General features: G+C 36.3%; 1 protein-coding gene and 1 non-coding gene across 4 annotated transcripts in view; both read left to right on the plus strand.

Annotated features, from left to right (window-relative positions):
* tle2b (TLE family member 2, transcriptional corepressor b) overlaps positions 1-19,993 on the plus strand; it is a 57,515-nt gene that overhangs the window by 1,365 nt on the left and 36,157 nt on the right. For all 3 annotated transcript variants that reach the window (XM_060880799.1, XM_060880809.1, XM_060880818.1), the window contains 2 exons: positions 5,887-5,984; positions 8,317-8,380. In XM_060880799.1, the coding sequence (XP_060736782.1) occupies positions 5,887-5,984; positions 8,317-8,380 (162 nt within the window). The remainder of the gene's footprint in view (positions 1-5,886; positions 5,985-8,316; positions 8,381-19,993) is intronic.
* On the plus strand, positions 15,947-16,019 carry trnak-cuu (transfer RNA lysine (anticodon CUU)). Its single transcript has one exon. It is a non-coding gene; the product is annotated as a tRNA-Lys (tRNA).

A 19,993-nucleotide genomic window follows, 5' to 3' on the forward strand; every position in this document is an offset into this window, starting at 1 on the left:
GAGTGCATGCATATACTCCTTTTATGTCAGAGGACGTGTTTGCTTGGTTCATACCATCGGGGACCACTGGCATGTATTTGTAACATGTTTTCCATTGCTGCTGAGTTGACAGACAGATGACAAAATCAATTACAGGGCAGTAAAGCCTTCAGAAACTTTGTAGCTTTTCAGTCATCACTCTCAGCTCAGTTCCTAGAAAGGCAGATCTTGCAGATTGTAGACATCACTAAATCTTGTCAGTGCCAGCCTCTGTTTGTTCTGTTCCTATGCGTGTGTGTAGTGTGTATGTGTTAAGACCTGATCTACAAGGCAAACAGTGCCAGAACGTGTGGTAGCCATCATCAACACCACTGAATTTTTGTGGTTGTTAGGGCTGTGATGTTACAGTACATTGCGATAAATTATGCCATAGTATCGTTTTTTGGAGAGCACTAATAGTACTTTTGTTGTAGCATTCAACTTTATTGTTACAAAACAAACAAACAATATATATATCCTTATCTTGTACTAAAAGAAAATGCGAGTTTAATTTAAAATTTCCATTTAAACAAAGTGCCACTTTTTATCTGCTGTTTGGATAAATACAGTTTGATCTTATAACACAATTTGCAAACAAAACCAGAAATGGACAAAAAATTCAAGAACCAAAAGTTCACTTATTTGATTGGCTCATCAACAACCTATATCAATTTTCATGCAGTTACAAAACAAAAACCTTAACACCCACTAGTACCTTATCGCCTTTGATGCTAGGTTGCATCTACACAGTATACACACCGGGACACACACTTCTATGAGCCAAACAGTGCAAGCAGTTAGTAATGTGAGTCAGCTCTTGAGATAAAAGCTGAAGACTTATTAGGGATAAACAGGGCACACCTTTCATGAGAGAGTAGAGGTCTTATACATCAAGTAATGGAGTTTAGTAGTGTGAACTCATCACGATTATGTGGATTTGTGAATCCCCTGCAGGTTGCTCTAGTCAGTCTGTATTTGAAGGGAATGATTGCATGTATGTAATTATGGGAAAATTGTGTTCCATCTTGTATGCGTATTTCTGCAGAGCTGCTTTCTACCTGGTGTACATATATATAGACCTGGTACAAATTAAAAGGAAAAAACAGAGGCTATGTTGTTCTATAGGCTATTTTGCTGTCATGGTTTGGGTCCACTTGTACTCTTAGAGGAAAGAGTCTCTTCAAATCAGAAGATATTTCTTCTGAACAATCACTTTTAATGCATGATAAACAATATTCGTGGACGTGTTTCAGTGGTCTGTTTCAGATTGATTCCTCCCTCATCCACAGTGGACAAGGAGGATAAAAATGATGTAAATCGCATGCTGTGATGTTCACACTCACCAGTTTGCAAACTAGTTGAGATTTCTGTGATGTGCTTTACACCGTATTTAAAATACCAGCTGAGGGATTCTTTTGGACGAATGGTTCTCAAGACTTCTCAATAATTGTACACAAAATATAAGCAATGCTCAATAAGCACCATCTGGGGGAGTGATTGAAAGCTCCCGTTTGTGCCTCCTAAAATGTTGCAGCATCTCGATACAGGGGTAGATTTAATAGACGAGGATAAAAATAAGAGGCAGAAAGAGCATCTCCTAGCTAACTGAGTATGTGTGGACCTGATCACAGCATTTGCACATCATCATGTGTACCTAATAACTAAAAGATTTGGGTGTTGGTACATGGGCCATATTGGTATGGCATTGTTTGGGATTTTATGCGATTAACCTGTAGGAATTTAAATGACCACACAGATCATGGAATTAAACATGGCACACAAATGGCATATGAGTTTGCTTGGTTACTTAAGAGATGTTATGCATTGACTGTTACTGACATTGATATTGTTGAAAAGAATTAAAAAGAGATCATGCATCCCCTGCAGTTTTTATCAGTCGTTAACTTGCTCTTCTTGGTTTTTTATTGAAAATTTCTGTCCTAATGTATGCATATCTGTTAGTGTGTGGAATTTTTTTATGTGCTAATCAGGAGGCCAAGGGATGCGTCTATGCCAAATATTCAACCCCAGGCCTCACACATGCTCACTTAGCTAGGAGCTGCTCATTTTGGCACAAATTCTTCTTCCCGCCCTTCCATTGTTCCATTCTGACTGCAGATTTTGACCAACGCACCTATGTAACACTGCAGGATTTTGGAATCTAAACTGATTACAGTCAGTTATGGCTTTCGCTTCTAATCTAATGTTTTCATCAGCCAATGTAAAGCCACAGAGGTGAGAGGATTGAGCTGAGAAAGGTTTTGGAAAGGCACCAGGTTGTTTTTCTCCTGCCAGTGTGCATTTTCTAATCCAGCCTTGGATTTGCAGCTTTGGGTTAACCCTACGAAGAGAGAGCAACCTATGTTGAAACCATGGTGACTCTCTGAGACTGTGGAGTGTTAAATGAGGTTTAGATGAAGGAGAAAACTACCGGATAGCAGCTGCTTGGACACTGGTTTGTGTTGGGACACTGGCACTGATTACCTGAGTGCTCATTCCCAGTGCCATTTGTCATAGGCATGCAGAGTACAGTTGTGGTTCTCACCACGATGGAGTGTTTTTCAAGTGGGCATAGACAAGGAGCCTGATCTGCCTTGTAGGGTTTAGCAGTGGTTAGAGAGTGGAGGAGGATTCAAACAGTGTGGAAAGCATGTGCATGCAAAGGCAGTTATACTCTTCTAGGATCACAGCTATACTCCCTTTCCCTCCACACTCTGGTGCTCCTCATCCCTGCTTTTTTTTTACTAAATATTTCACCAGCCGATAATTATTTCATGGCCCTGGCCGTCTCCTGACTATTTTGGAAGAAGCAGTGATGCAACTGGCACAGACACTTCAGAAATAGCGCAGTCTCTCTTCACCACCCTGTCTGAACTCTGGTACTGCAGTTAGCTCAAACACTCACACACAAAGTGAACACACGTCAGGAAGCATCAGAGAAAGAGGTTTATACCTCACCATTGCTAGGCCACCCTGTTGATAGATCATTGTTGATATCTCTCTGTGTCTTTTTTTCTGCATGCCTCTTGTAGTGTTAATTCAAATGGTATCAGATAAAAATACCCATCAGATTTCAAACATCAATAATTTAAAATGTTCTGTATGTTAACTAATTCTTTTTGTACCTTAAGGCCTAGTTGTTATAGCTTCTTGTTCTGCAAAAGTACATTTATTTCAGTGGAATTCAATGGAAAAAAGTTTATTGTTATATACTTCTGATGAAAATATATTTTGTAAGTAAAACCTCACAGTTAGTTTCATATAACCTCAAACAATCAGCTGCTTTATTTGTTTAATCTCTGAAAATTTAAAATTTAGCAGTATGTAGGCAGTCAAATAATATGATTAATGTCACTCAGATTATTCCACGTAAATCATGTACTAAGATCCCAAATAAAGATCCTAACCTATGTGTGTAAAATCTGATTAATTGTACCTGAAGTTCGTGGATCATAAGTGTTGTCTTGGATACTGATACAAAATGTCCGGAGACCTATTTTTAAATTCAGTTGAATTTTCAAGAATGCAAAATTTAATACCTGACTTATGGTCATATTAATTCATAAACTCCTTCAGTCTCTTTTATGCTCAGCAATTAAAAATTTAGTGTGTTTATATTAAATGCTTTGAAACACATTTTTAGGTATTTATAGATACATGAAACAAATTTATAATGTTTCACATTTAGGTAGAAATATCAAAGCAAACACCACGATAAACAATAATATTGTATTAGCATTTGGGGTGGGAATGATATAAGATATTTAGTTTTTTAATCATTATTTTTGTTTTAGTGTTTCTTGTAATTGTAAAGCAACCTTGGCTGTGATAATAATAATAATAAGAATAATAATAATAATAATAATAATAATAATTATTGTTGTTATTATTATTATTATTATTATTATTATTGTTATTATTATTATTATTATTATTATTATTATTATTATTATTATTATTATTATTATAGATTTCTTTCTTTCTTTCTTTCTTTCTTTCTTTCTTTCTCTCTCCATCTTCTTCTCTATGTTTCTCAGCTTCTCATCCTCCGCACTCTCTGTAGATAATCCTTGGTAATTCTCACTCGCTTCTGCTCATCTAAATTGCGCCTGACTGACTGACTGACTGCTATCTCACATGGCTTTCTGTGTGTGTGTCTGTCTTAACAGTCACACACACACACACACACACACACACACACACTATACACCACGCACACACACAAACCCCTAGATTAGCTGGATCAGGTTGGGTTTTCTAGATCCCTCTGCTGTCTGACACTCAATTACTAAGCAGACATTTGAACTCTGTTCATGTTTATATGCTTACATCTAGGCATGTGCCAGTATTAATTTATTATTATTTATTTTTTTTTACAGTTTTATGTTATCACAATGTGCTATTAAAAATGACTTCATGCTCAGCAGACCCCAGTGTCATCAAGCAGCCTTTCAGCCATACATGAACCTCAGATGCATTTAGATCCATCATACATGGTGGTTAAGCATTTGACATTTAACATTTGAAGGGGATGGACAGGTCACCAAAATTTGCTGCACTTTATCTTGTGATTTTATTTTGTGATTGTGATTTATTATCCAGTTATCTCTACTGATTTTTATTATTATTATTATTGTACCTTAAGGCCTAGTTGTTATAGCTTCTTGTTCTGCAAAAGTACATTCGTTTCAGTGGAATTCAATGGAAAACAGTTTATTGTTATATACTTCTGATGCAAATATATTTTGTTATATATTTTTGTGATATATTTTGTGATAAAAATGATATATTTCACCTAAGTGTTATAAGAATTATATTGGTATTTTTGCAATAATCGACTACTGCTAAATAATTGCTGCTTTTACGGCATTTATTTACACATATAGTACCTAAGACTTTTGCACAGAACTATAAAAAAAGTGGACAGTTACACAGCGGACAGTGTGGATCCTTTTCTTGCTTAGATGTGATTTATTTGTTTTTTATGTTTGATTTTTTCAAAATTATGCAATTTATGGCACTAACTGCCTCTGATTTGGTGTAATAGCTCTAAAGGATGTTCACTAAAGGACAGTTAGAGTGCACAAACAGTGTCTGTGTCTGTCTGAGTGGAAAAAGGTCAATGGGGATATGCTACAGACGCATACACACACACACACACACACACAAACTCACACACACACGCACACACACACGTCTGTGCTGTATGTGCCGAACCTATCCAGCCAGTGCTGAGTCCCCAGCTTAATTACCACAAAGCCCATGGAGTGACTGACCTCCACCGTTAGCCTAATTGAAATTTAATTGAAATTCACTTGTCTAGACTAATGAAGCTCCTGCAAACTTTTAGCCGATCTTCTCACATGTCCTGCAGTGTGCTACGGTGGCTGGAAAAAGAGGGGGGCAACACAGGACACAGAAAGAGCTGAAGATTAGAGCAGAAAAGCAGCCATTTTAAGTGTGGCCGGCGCTTTAAATAGCTAGTGGAATTAAAGTAAGTGAGGGAATTAATGAGGACCAGTGTGTATAAATAAGGCTACTGTCTGGTCCAGGCTGTGTGTGTGAGATTAACAGAGTAACTGTGATCCTGTCATGTGGAGATGGGAGCAGGATACTGATCTATAAACAGCGTTAGAGTAGTTTGATGAAGCATTTGTCTGAATCTAAGCAGATAATAAGGCCTACAAAATACTTTCAATTTCATCCTTTTGCATTTGTCACATAGTCACATCATCAGTAAATACAAGGTTGTACTGTCAGTCTCAGTTTTAGGACACACAACTGGTTTGTTTTTCTTTTCTATGTAATTAGAAGGTAGCTACATGATACTTAATGTGATTGATGATCTGCTATCTCTCCCTCCCTCAGGTCCCACTGCAGCCTGGCCAGTCCTTCAAGTTCACTGTGCTGGAGACACTGGACCGGATTAAAGAGGAGTTCCAGTTCCTCCAGGCACAATACCACAGGTGAGGTACACACATGACCCTGGAGCTGCTGGTTCGACTTAATGCTGCTTAATTCTTGGTACCATTCACCTTTCCCTGGCCTCTTTTACAGCAAGTGGAGAGAAGGACACTTCTGCTTTATTTGAAGTCTGAATACACAACAACTTCTATAACTAATACAAAAATCTATAAGCACTGAAATAGAGAAGAATAGATGAGTTTCAGAAACTGAATTATTTGAAAAAGATTATGGAAATGGTGTATTCATGTATCACTTGACAAAAAAAAAAAACAAAAACAAAAAAAAAAAAAAAATAACAGCAAGGCAGAATGTTTTCCACATTATACATTTTAACAAACAAACTTAAGTACAGTTGGGTCCAAAAATCTAAATCCATTAGTGAAAATGAATCTATTTTGCATTCTTTTGTTTATATATATATATATATATATATATATATATATATATATATATATATATATATATATATATATATATATATATATAAAAAAGAAATTTCATTACAAATAAGTTTTTTGCAACAACTGGAGAGAAAAGAAGTATCTTACAAGAATTGCTTAGCATGCGTTTGAGCTCTCACAGACTCTTCAAGTTTCTGTTAAACCTGAGTACCTTTGTTAGATCAATAAAAAAGGATACAACTCAAGTAAAAGCTGACTTTTTTTTCAATATCCCAGATTGGCTTACATTTGAATAGCGACTTAGTGCCGAATCTTGAACGTTAAACATTTCCTTTCTTTTTCACAGTCCCCTTGATTAGAGAATTTTCATTCTGAGCAAAATATAAGAGAAATGGACTTTGACTGTAGCCGATATTTAACATTTAAATGTGTTGTGTTCAAGCGAGTCAACAAGCAGACAGTAACAGAATTAGAGTAGACTGGACTAAGTAACTATTAATATACATAGAGCTTGTGTTTATGTTTACATTTATTAATTAAGCAGATGGCTGATTCCTAAGAATTAAGGCTGATTCATATTGAGGCTTTATTGTACTTAGCAGGTTTAATATAGCATCAATCCCAAAATCAATTTATGTCACATTCATACTCCACAAGGCAAGATGTTCCATAAAAGCAAGGTTACGGCATGTAATCTGTTTTGTAATCCTGCTGATGGGAAGCTGTACTGATTTGCACTGCTAAAATGATGCTTTGTTTTTTTATTGTGAGAAAAGGAAGCTTACCGTTGTCAACAATGCTCAGGCTTGAATACAAATCCAGGGTTTTGTTTAGAATAACCAGGGCAGATGAACCAGAAAAGCAATGTATTAATCAGAACGAAAAATTAGAAATTAAGAGATGATTGATCTATAAACAGACTGAAATAGCAAAATACAGAAAGTTGAACAAGGCAAAACTGCAGAAATACACAGCTTATGTTACCTCGGAAGGTCATGTGTAGGAGCTTGGAGGTCATGATAAAACATGGTGTAGGTTCAGTGGTTTTGGTCAGAAAAATGGATGGTACTGAATAAAAATGGAAACCATGAGAAAACTTCTTTTTTTCTATCAACAAGAAGTTAACTTTGCCTTTCTGAAAGAACGTAAGAACAGAACAGTTCACGGTTAGTAACATGCCCCAACTTAGTCACTTAGGTTCATGTGCATTCACCTAGTAATTATGATATTTTTCTAAAAGGTCTTGAAGGTAGCATTAATAACCTTACAAAATGATTTAATGGAGTCTGTGTAATTGTGCACAGTTGTGTCTGATTATTCTGGGGATTGCGAATGGGGATATACTGTCTGTGTGCTGGTGGTCAGTGTTCTGATGTGGCTGGCCGGGGATCTTGGGAAATGTATTTTGTGTTTCTGAATGAGGAAGTAACTAGAAAAGTGTAGGAACTAGAAAAGGAAAGTTAGTATTATTTAAATTTGAGCACCAAAAATCTCACTTTTCTAGCATGAGTCATAACTGGATTGAAGCGGATTATAACAGGATTGAAGACCCATATTGAATAAGACCCCAAAAAGCTCATTCAACCACAAAAATCTATTTAGACCCCTGTATTTTTGATGTGACACTTTTCAGATCTTGACCAGACTTAATAAATGATTTAATAAATAAAGCAACACATTTGGTAATCAGCTCAAGCCTAATAATCTAAAAGCACTAATAGGCAGGTAGCATCTGAGTTTCTGAGACTATTTGTGTTTCATTTGATTTAATGAATTAGATTTGCTAATTTTGCCAAGGATTAGATTTTTCTCATGAGAGAAAATACTTTGCTTTTAGCTTTTAAAACTTTAATGTAACTATATTTATCTGAAGCAGAGCTGTGTTTTTATTTGTTACCCGAACTAACAGTTGTGTTATTTCAATCTGTAGTCTGAAGCTGGAGTGTGAGAAGCTGGCCAGTGAGAAGACTGAGATGCAGAGGCACTACATCATGGTGAGTCCTGGTCGGGGTCCGCAGTCAAATCCTGTACAGCGTGTGAGTGGGTAAAGGCAGAAAAAGGTTGAACTCGTTTGGACTTTGGCATGGGGCGAGGTTGCAGCTAGAACGTATGTGTTTCGTGGAGGCAAGAGTAGATATAGCACAAAAGTAAGTCTAGCAACTACTAAACCTGATATATAGGCTATCATCGGGGACCTCTAATAGAGGTCCAATAGCAGCTGATGATGATGATGCTCTGGCTATTTTAACACATGTACCTTTGTTGTCAGTGTCAAGGTTGTTTGCTGATTTGTTCTCTCACTGTCTGTACCTTGATGCCCATGATACCAAGCCAGAAAGCAAAAAGTACTTTACTTTATTAGGGAATACAATTATTGTAGTATTACATATAGGGGTTATAATTATTAATAAGTTATTAATAAGTTATTAATATAATTAATAAGTTACAATTGCTATTTTATCTTTATTTCAAATACAAAACACAAGCTCAATTCAAAAAGAAAAGGTGAATGAATGTGTGCTTTCATTATTTACTGTGAAAATCCTATAATACTGTGAAAATCCTGAAAATGATGGAAAAGTGATTAGTTCATTCATTTATCATCAGTAACCACTTGATCCTGGTTGGATGTTTGATTATTAAATCATGAAAACTTTTGTTTCTTAATCATTTTAAATGTATTTATATTTATGTTTATAAATATCTCGGTACAGCATTGAAACCCCCACAGTTATTGCTGTATTTAGTCCTTTTCCAGTTGGATTATTTAATTCACACGTTCCCAATTTGTATAAAATAGCTATACAGAAAACACAGTGTATATGTAACAGTAATTAAACCATTTATTATGAGTCCTAATGTGTGCCGTGGATTAGTGTTGATGTATATATGCACTGCTGTGTATGTGTCACTGTGTGTGATTTCCCTGCGATCAGTAGAGAGGACAAGAAGGAAGAAACATGTATAGTGAGGAAGTGCAAGTGATGATATAGATGAGAGAAGAGGGAGAGAAAAGGAGAACGAGTTAGAAGAATGAAGATGAGTGAGAATGTGACAGTAGGCTGAATGAGAGATGAAGAAAGACAAAGAAGAAAAGAGTGTGACAGACATAGATGAAGAAAGCAAGGAGAAAAACATGGAGAGATAGACATCACAAGCACAGACACGTAAATAATGTGAAGCATTCAGAAAAAGCAGCTAGCCCAGCGGGCTATATTTAGCCAGTTAAACCTGTCATGTACACCAAGACTTGTTTCGACAGCCATTGCCTTTATTTCCATGCATTCATAATTCATCACTTGCCCTCTTCCATTCCTGAACTGTTTTTCCCCCCCCAGACTTTCAGTGAATGATTTATTTGGTGATGGCCATGAAATAGTTCTTCAGCCTCATTAGAGATGTTAGAATAGTGGTTTATATGAGATCATAGTGTCAGCACTTTGTTCTGTATTCATCCTCCAAATCTAATGACAGCCACGTCACCTTTTATAGTCAACAACTCAGCTGGCTGCAACTATCTGAGTGATAGAATCTGGATGATTTGCAGGAAAGTCCAACACATAACCTCTTTTTACTGCTCCAGATCAACTGTATTTAGAACATTATACTTTGGTGTCTGCTGTATTAAAAGAACGAAGAAAGTTTTTCATGAAATAACTATTTGCTGGGAGATCATTTTAGAAGCTAGAAAGATTTTAGAAATAGAAAGATCAGAATAGAAAGATTTTTTTTTCCAAAATTCTTTCTAAACCTATTATATTTTTTATTTAATTCATTGAATCACACCCCCATATGCAAAACCCAAAATTTTCAAAATAACAACATTCAAATTTTAGATATTTGCCATTAAATTCAGATTTTGAAATGGCGTGATTCTGTGTCTATACTTTAGCCCTAAACTCATGCATCAGTAGGTTCAGGCGTTTCTCATTCTCATAACTAGAGTACAGTGCATTAATTTAAATGTAGTATCTGAATAATTCATAGTAGTTCATGAATAATATGCTTTAAGATAAGTAACTGAACAGTAAGCCTGGATAGAGAATTACTTTGAATTTGCATGATATGATCTCAGGTTTTAAACTGTGCTTAGCCTTCTAAAGTAAGTTTAATGCAAACAGGTCTTGTGTTCTTTTCTCTGTCCCGGAAAACATGTGAGAAATTCTTGCTCATAGTGTAATTGAACATACTGAAGCAGTGCACAGAAATTAGGTTCAAAATGATTTGCCTGACTTAATTTTCTTCCTTATTTTACATTCCATAAACAGAGTTCTCAGCTAAGTGTTAACATGAAGGAATGTGTGTGTGTGTGTGTGTGTGTGTGCATGCGTATGTGTGTGGGTGCGTGACAGGTGTGAGGTCAGTCTACTGCTAATAATGAAAGTGGTATGCATGGTCACTCAACCACTTGGGTTCACGGGTGCAGTCATGGTTCTGAGGTGGTCAAGGATAGAGGGTGAGATAAAAAGAAAGCGAGAGAGAGGAGGAGGGGTGGATAGGGGGATTAATGCACTGCTCTGCACTGTAACTCCCCTGGCCAGCTCATCTGTCTGATTCACACTGACACTCTCAGCTCTATCCAGGAACATTACTGCCACAGATTGCCCTCACGCCTACAGACAGAGAGAAAGAGAAGGAGGGGAGAGAGAGAGAGAGAGAGAGAGAGAGAGAGAGAGAGAGAGAGAGAGAGAGAGAGAGAGAGAGAGAGAGAGAGAGAGATGGGTGTTCAAAACAGAGCACTAAGAGAGGAAAAGATAAAAAACAGGGATGAATACAGCTAGATTGAGGGCAGTGAGAAAAAGAGTGATAAATAACATAAAAGCACAGAGAGCTGAGGTGAGGGAGAAATAATGATTAAGGGAGAGGAACGATGAATTGAGGCAGACAGAGGGAGGAAGGAATAAGAGTGGTTCTTAAACTGCTTAGTCCTTAGTAAACACTAATATTGCAGGACTGTGCGTAGAATATAGTGAAGGTGAAACGAACATTTGCCATTTCATTGTAGGCTTTTTATTGTCCATACATTTCTATATATATATTTTTTTACTATAAAAATATATTGCAATTATGGTAGTATTATTATTTATCTGCTTTTAATCACATTTTGATCACTGCAGTTACATCTAATGTCTGTTTTATTACAATATTTTAAAATTGGAAATTGTCTTCGGTTTTACCACATGGAGGATTGTACAATTTACCATAACAAACACATATTTAGGAAAATTGCATAATTTATTTATTTATTTTTTTCTAACCATGCCATTCTAGGTGCCATTGTAAAGCCACTTTCTATTTATTTATTTATTTATTTATTTATCTATTTATTTATTTATTTATTTATTTATAACAATGATTAGCTTTTTTCCTGTTCTGTAATCTCCTATATTTCACGTGCTCCCACAGACAACTCCACCAGCTGCCACAGTTATTATTTTTGTTTGCTCTGCTCACAATCTTTTCTAACAATCCTGCTTGGTTCTGTTTTCTAAAAATACAAACACATTAGTAATTTAGCACAGTGACCGTGGACTGTTTAAAGCATTACTTAGGACAAGTGAAAAAAAAAACATTGGAAACACATTGGAAAATAGAAACTGTAAACTGTTACCTGTCCAGTCCACTTCCAGGTTAATCAATGTGGCCCTTCTTTGTCTGGTGATCTGACAGCACACTACTGGATAAGATAAAAAAAAACCAAGAGACACACACTTGCTTTCACAACATTCTTTGTTACATCGAACGAACAGTCCATGTGCATATTTTATTATTAGCTGTTATTGACATTTTCCCTCTGGTTCGAGTAAAGGATACTGAAAATTGGTGAAAACTAATGTGTTTTATTGTACGACTCAATGATGGGACTGTGTGTCTTTTTCAAATTAACCAGTTACACCTCACAAAAATCCATTCTGAGAATGATTAGAAAAAGACTTAACCCTATGAATCCCAAGAAAACAAGCCATTGAGCAAACTTTTTAACCCTTAAACCCCTAAGACTATGTTTGGATACTATCCTTTTTCCTTACTTGAGGATTTACATTAAAATTTCGAGACAAAAGAAATCATTCCAGAATTGTTAGCTTAAAAAAAGACAGGAAAACAAGCATTTCCACCATTTCAGGTTTAAGCAGAGTATGGGAGTGCATAATAATATTACCAGCTGTGCAATCAGGAAATGTGGCATTGTGAAGACTCTGGATGCTGGATGCTGGATTTTTAAGTGATTTTGCAGTAATGTGCAGTAAACAATAAAAAAAAAAAAATCTAAAGAGTAGATTTCATTATAATCGTTTTACAAATCACTTGTCTGCAGGCCACATACTTGACACTTTACCTGTTCTGCTCTCAAAACATCTCAAAAGTGTCTCAGAGCAAAACGGAGTATGAGAGAGCCAGGAAAATTTTTTTAAAAAAGTGTATTTCAACCCATTTTAATTATCATCATCATTATCAATATTTGGAAATTGTAATATTTGCCACCTCAATGTAGGCATATTGGGTAAATATTTTTATTTTTTGCACATTTTTACATGGCATGTCTAATAAATGTTTAGTTTAATTGTTGCTTCTTTATTTTCAGCCAAGTCAAACATACAATAGATTTTTTTTACCTATGAACAAACTTTGTTCCTTTACCATGACAGAAAATGATGCCACTGCTTGAGACCAGTCGAGAGTATTTGTGATGTAAGGAAGGCTGCAGGACCAGAGCGTGACAGTTAATATTACAGTTCAGAACATCTGAGCACATCAGTCCAAATTCATTCATCTTCATGAATCATCTCCTGTTTTATTGGGGAGAAAAGACTGCTCTTTTGGTATATTTTTAAATGATAACTCATGTTCATGTTGAGAGTAAATCCAAGCTCTCTAGTAAAAAGTTTAAAAGGAGCTCTCAAATTCAATTAACCTTCCTTGTCAGAATTACTAAAAAGGTTCTCATTCCCCATGTCCTCTCTTCAAGGCCCTACGAAGCCTTGTGTGTGTGTGTGTGTGTGTGTTTCTCCACCAGTGTGTCTGAAGCAACAATTTTATATATGAAATATATCACTCACCATGCAATCAATATAACCTACACCCTGTTCATTTGCATTTCTTTTACAGCCATTAGATGTAAAAATGCCACCATTCTGTTGGTCAGAATGACATCATGATAAACTTTTAATGGTAATGTTAATGTCAGCACCATGTATTTAAAGAGCAGATAACAAGGCTCAGATGAAAGCTCTTTTTCAGATTAAAAATAATTAGCGTTTTCCAGCAATTCCTCGTTAATCAAGTCCACAGAGGACTCAATATTATCACACAGTCAAATAGACGTATGAATCAAAATAGAGGAATAAAAAACCCATATCCTAAATTAAATTTTTTAAGCCAGTGTGCAAGTTTGAATTACTGAATATTTACACACTGAAACATTTTATATTAGTAATATTACTAAACACAATCAGACTCCAAACAGAATACAAACAGGAATTGTTGAAAAAGCTTTATACAGTTTTAATAGGTTCGGCTCACATTCATTGTAACTCTGAGTGTTATGATGATATTATTATAAATTGTTAATTTATTAAATGTCACAGTATGCTTTTCCAACATATTGTGGATATGATGTCTTAGTAGTATTCATTTTTAAAAAATTCTTTGCCTCCTTTTAATTTAACATTATATAGATATTTAAACTTTTTTCTTTACCTAGTACTTTAATGCTGGGACTGAGCAAAGCTGTATATGCCCCAGCGGTAGCCAAATACACACACACGTACGTTGAGTGATGAATATTTAGCATTTAAGCCGGACATATTGCAGCAGTACATTCGGACAACAGACAGCTGTCTAGTTCAACCAGAGGACACTTAACACACTTATTAGACTGTAGGACCCATTAGACTGCATGTATGCACACACACATACTGTACACACATATTCATGCACAAACTGCTGCATCGGCATGGGGGCAGGCTCAGGCGTGCTGAACCAAGCTACATCCACCGCATGCCGTGTGCAATCTGCTCCCAACACACACACACACTCACACACACACACATATACACGCAAAACAACGAGAATGCAATAACATGCAAGGTGGGTTATGTAACTTTAGAGAGGTAGTGGGTGATAATTATGAGCCCAATAAATCCCACAGTGCCACATCCTGCCACCCTAATTTTATGAGATTACAGACTTTTAACCATCATATTTAATTCACCAATCAGGACGTCTCATTTATATCAATCTTCCCAATGTATCGTACCTTCATATCCTTTATGATCCTTCACATGGGTCAGTACAGGGATGAATACTAGTAAAAGGTTGCAGGAATGTGATAGAAAAGTGATTTAATGAAAAATTTCTTAGACAAGCTGAAGTTTTATTTTTCCCCCATCGAGTTGTCCTTTAAATGTTTATGAATTTGTTATTTAAAGGAGAGATCAGTTAGGAAATGGAAAATATTTGACCAGCATATGTAGTCAAGCAGTAAAAGATGGTATACAGGAATTTGTGTCTTGTATTAGTCAAATATTTCACTTTCTACATTTCTCAACAATCCCTCAATACATTCACATACTGTATATATTCACATAATCTATAAGAAGGCCTATTGTTTTTAAAGAATTAAATCAAGGTTGAAAGAATTGCGGACAAATTGCAATATTATCCTACTTATACATGAAAATATGAACAACAGTAAAATGCCTATTTCCTTATAAAATACACCAATGCACAGCTCATTTCATTTGTGTTCATGTCTTCATTTAGGCAAGGAAACTATAAAAGTATAAACTATAAAAGGGCAAATATAAAGCCTGCCAATAAATATTTCAATTTTAGAGAAACATGAAACACTAGCCTTTAAACTTAAATAAGTTTTAATAGTTTTTTTTTAAGTGTGTAGCTAAACTTTATCAGTAAACATGATCAGTATCAGTAGACTGTTAGCCAACAGTCAATAAGTTTGATACTTACAGTATATATATATATATATATATATATATATATATATATATATATATATATATATATATATATATATATATATATATATATATATATGTCAGCACCATGTATATAATTATTCAAATGCAAAAAATGTCAGCTAGACAATATGAAATGGGAAATAATCCATAGCCTGTGGTAATATAAGACATTCAGCACTACTAATATAATAAATCTCACATTCCAATTCCTTAATACTTCCAATTAAAGCTTTGGAATTTAACGCCAGTTATCGACATCATATCATAAACTACGTCCTGTACTAACAGGAAGTGAATTCTTGTAGTGATGTAATGAAGTAAAATGGACTGTTTTTTTTTTTAAAGCTAATTAACGCACAACCGTTCACAATGCTAGGCTAACGCTCATAGCACAGTGAGGACTTTTAACAGTAGGTGTTTTAATTCCACGTAGTATTGTTGGATTAAAAGAGTTTTCCATACAAAAAAAATATTTAAAAACATCTTTATTCTGTCCTGTTTTGCATTATTAAGCTAAGATTTTAAACATACAATCGAGTATTGAAAGATTGTAAACGGTGACGCCTGTGCTGCGTCACAGCCCGGCTAGCTCAGTCGGTAGAGCATGAGACTCTTAATCTCAGGGTCGTGGGTTCGAGCCCCACGTTGGGCGACTGTTTTTTTTTTTTTTTTTCCCTTCCTTCTCCAGCGCTCTCTCTAGGGCTTAAACAAACCTCATGTAGTACACCAGCTTTCTCTGTCATAGACATGATTAACCAATTTTCTGGATGGCTGTCTCTGTGATATATACTACACACTGAATCGGCCTCCTGCAAACATTAATAGGGTGCATTATGAGATTTAAGATGAATCTAGTGTTTATTATTCTGAAACTAGCACACTGCCGCCCACACTCAAGCTCCTGAATAACTAACTGACAATGAGTTTAAGCGTTGATTAATTCAAAAGGACATTACTTCAGGTGTCAAAAATGCTGCCTTTACTTCTGTTTTGAATTTCAAATAAGAAGAGATTTTCTGCAGAACGCTAGTCAAATGTGAATGGCCGGGAATGGTGAATGCCTAATATTTAATATAAAATAGGATCAGTGTCATGAAAACATTTTTGATACTTTACACCACATTTCTGCTGAGATATTACTGTTACTGTACCACTGAATTCGGACATAGTGATGCGTGACTGCGGTATGAAGAATCAAGCCAAGTCAAGAAGCTTTTATTGTCATTTCAACCATATATAGCTGTTGCGGTACACAGTGAAATGAGACAACGTTTCTCCAGGATTATTGTGCTACATAGAACAAAGACAGAGCTATAAGGGCTTAGTAAGTAGTCCTAGATAAAGTGCTTCTGTGCAACCTGGTGCAAACAGTGCAGGACAAGACAACCAAGACAGTGCAGGACAAAAGACAGTGCAAACAAAAAATTACAAGACAATACATGTGTTTATGTGGATTTGCTGGTCGATCTTTAGGCAGGGTGGCAGAGGGGTTTTGCTTCAGGTGGGTCTCACTGTTGGCTTTAGGCCTGCTCAAGGCTGCTGAACAGGACCGAGCCATTAAGCAGTGTGTATAAGACTTCACATTTTATTTGAGAGACACAGAGAGAGAGAGAGAGAGAGAGAGAGAGAGAGAGAGAGAGAGAGAGAGAGAGAGAGAGAGGGACAGGGACAGACAGAGAGAGAGACAGAGAGAGAGAGAGAGAGAGAGACAGACAGACAGAGCGAGAAAGAGAGACAGACAGACAGAGAGAGAGAGACAGATAGAGAGAGAGAGAGAGAGAGAGAGAGAGAAAGAAATTGGCTGTAGAAGTTCATTGCCTTGAACATTGCCTTGTGGCCATTTTATCAGTCTTTGTAAATTTGTGTGAACTGTATTTGGCTGATACTTTGTATTAATATGTGTATCTTGATAAATGTCAGTATCAGGTCAAAGACCCAACATGTACAGCTGATCTTTTATTCATTTAGACAGCTGTAAAATTCAGTAGGAAGTAAAGCTCACAGAGAATTGAACATGACAAAATGGTAAAAGAGCGCCTCCTATGGGTGGTTTATACTAAATCTTCCAGTAATGCACCTCAGCCACTGCAGAGCTTCAGCTGCCAAAGACACATACTATACACTCTTCCTCCTTCATGAAGCTCCATCTCTTTGGTCCTCATCGGATGGCTAGTCTACTTTATCTTCATGTTCATTCATTTTGTGCATGAAGTCAAAATAAATATGTGATTTTAACTTGACAGTGTAAGTAGTAAACCTACATATAAAATCTTAGTAACTCATTAAATGATTTTTCAAGGTGCACATATCAGGCACTGGACAAAAGTTGCAATATTTTGTTTCGTGCAATGTTGTTTAGAAATATTAATATATAAGAGTTTTCTTTTGTGTTTCTTACTCTGTCATTCTACCTCTTTGTCCTTTCAGTTTCAGTGAAAATAAATCTCATATTGGGTAACTTGAAAAAAAAAAATACATGCACACACACAAACACACACACACACACACACACACACACACGCGCACACACACATTATATGTATATCTATATATAAGTATAAATTCATGGTCAGCTTTAAGATTTTCTAGTGTGTGCATTGTGGTTGTACTTTTAAAATAATGTTCCTGTTATTTCTGTATAAACTCTTAATGGAATACAAAATACTTCTAGCTTTAGGAATACTACAAGCAATTATGGTTATACCAATAAAACTACTTTGAATTAAATCCAGAGGAGGGAGATACATTAAATGTAATCTTACTACTTGTCCTGAAATGTGTTAATTTTAAGTGATTTTGAGCACAATCTAAATTATGCTCTTTTGTTTGCATCTTGTGTTTTATATGTTAGTACAGCATGCTGCTCATGAAAAAGACAGGTCGCTAAGGTAGAAATTTTCAGGGGGAAAAAAAGAGAGGGGCGTGAGAGAGAATGGCAGGGGTATAAGCTGAGATGATGTGAGAGAAATGGAGTTTATTTAATGATAGCGCAGGAGAGATGGAGAGAAAAGTGAGGAGGGATCAGAGGAGCTGGGCAGGAGAGACAGATAAGGAGACAGAGTGAGAAATGATCAAGTGAGCGAAATGGAAGAAAAAGAGCAGTGCTGAATTGAATCGCACATGAAGAGACTGGAGGGAGAAAGGAAGGGAGGGAACCAGTGTGGTGAGCGAGGGAGTGAGTGTGAGGGAGAGTGAGGGAGCAAGTGAGTGTGGGTGTGACAGAAAGGAAGAAAAGGAAAGACAGAAAGAGAGAGGGAGAGCAGTTGAGTGAGATTTCATCTCCATCACTCACACTGTGCTGCTTGTCTGCCTGCTGAGACTGAGTGTGTCACCAAGACCAATTCATCACATACAAATGCAGAAACACACACACACACACACACACACACACACAAACACACACACACACACACACACACACACACACACACACACACACAAGCTCTTAATCTCTCTTTATCACTTTCTGTCTGTCTCACTCTCGTTCTGCTTCTCACTTTTTTACTTTCTGTACTGTCTTTTTCTGACTATCATGTTCTCTCTCTCTCTCTCTCTCTCTCTCTCGCTCACACACACACACACACACACACACACACACACACACACACACACACACACACACACACACACACAGATGTCCCTTTTGTGCATGTATATGAAGTGTATATGCACACTTTAACTAGTTAGCAGAGATGAGCCGGATACTCGGCTGAAACGAGTATCCGGTACAGATAAAGCACTTCTGCCGAGTACGAGTATTATACGAGTAATACGAGTCAATATCTGTGCTCGGATTGAATGAAAATCATCATTGGGTAGCTGATTGTGTCAGCATTCTGTGATAGGCTAGTCACAGCGCCCCTCCCCTACAGTGATAGTCACAGCGCCCCTCCCCTACACACATACAGATGTATAGTGTTGCTGTGTCTCGCTCTGCTCACTCACAGTCACACACAGATCAGGTCTCTGTCTCTCCCTCAGTCACTCGGGTTCGCGGGTCTTTTCCGTTAACGTTTAGGGTTTCTTCAGTTTTTTAATTCGGGTTGTAACGTTAATAATACGTACTTACTAACCAGTAGAGTTCTGGTAAACGTGGGTTCGTTCAGACGTGGTGCTTGCTTGGTAGAATGCGACTCGCATTGCGTCTCTGCCTGTCGGAGATTTTTTTTCTTTTTTAAACCTTCAGCTGTCTCTAACCAGTAACCAGACACCGAGTGTCTGACACGTTTTTGCTGTATTTCATAAAAACATAAAGGTAGTAAGCTAGTGTTATAAATATTACAAATTAATTATTAAGCTATACACACACACACACACACACACACACACACACACACACACCTGGTGTGGAAATAAAAAAATAAATAAGAACCAAAAAAATAAAAAAAATCACACTGATCATAAAAAATTAACAGTTACAAAAGAAAGTTATGTTGTTCATTACATTTTACTTCATAATTGCACTGCATTGTTTTGTTTTCATTGTTGCAAAACTTGTTCTGTAATATAGTTCGTTTGCTATCGTGATCAAAACCATTGATCTGAAGCTCAATCCTGATGCTGTCCTGTAAATATTTTTTTAATGAGCAATAAATATAACAATTTCTGATCAACCCATATCAATTG

This window comes from Tachysurus vachellii, chromosome 1, assembly GCF_030014155.1.
Source record: "Tachysurus vachellii isolate PV-2020 chromosome 1, HZAU_Pvac_v1, whole genome shotgun sequence".
Lineage (NCBI taxonomy): Eukaryota > Metazoa > Chordata > Actinopteri > Siluriformes > Bagridae > Tachysurus > Tachysurus vachellii.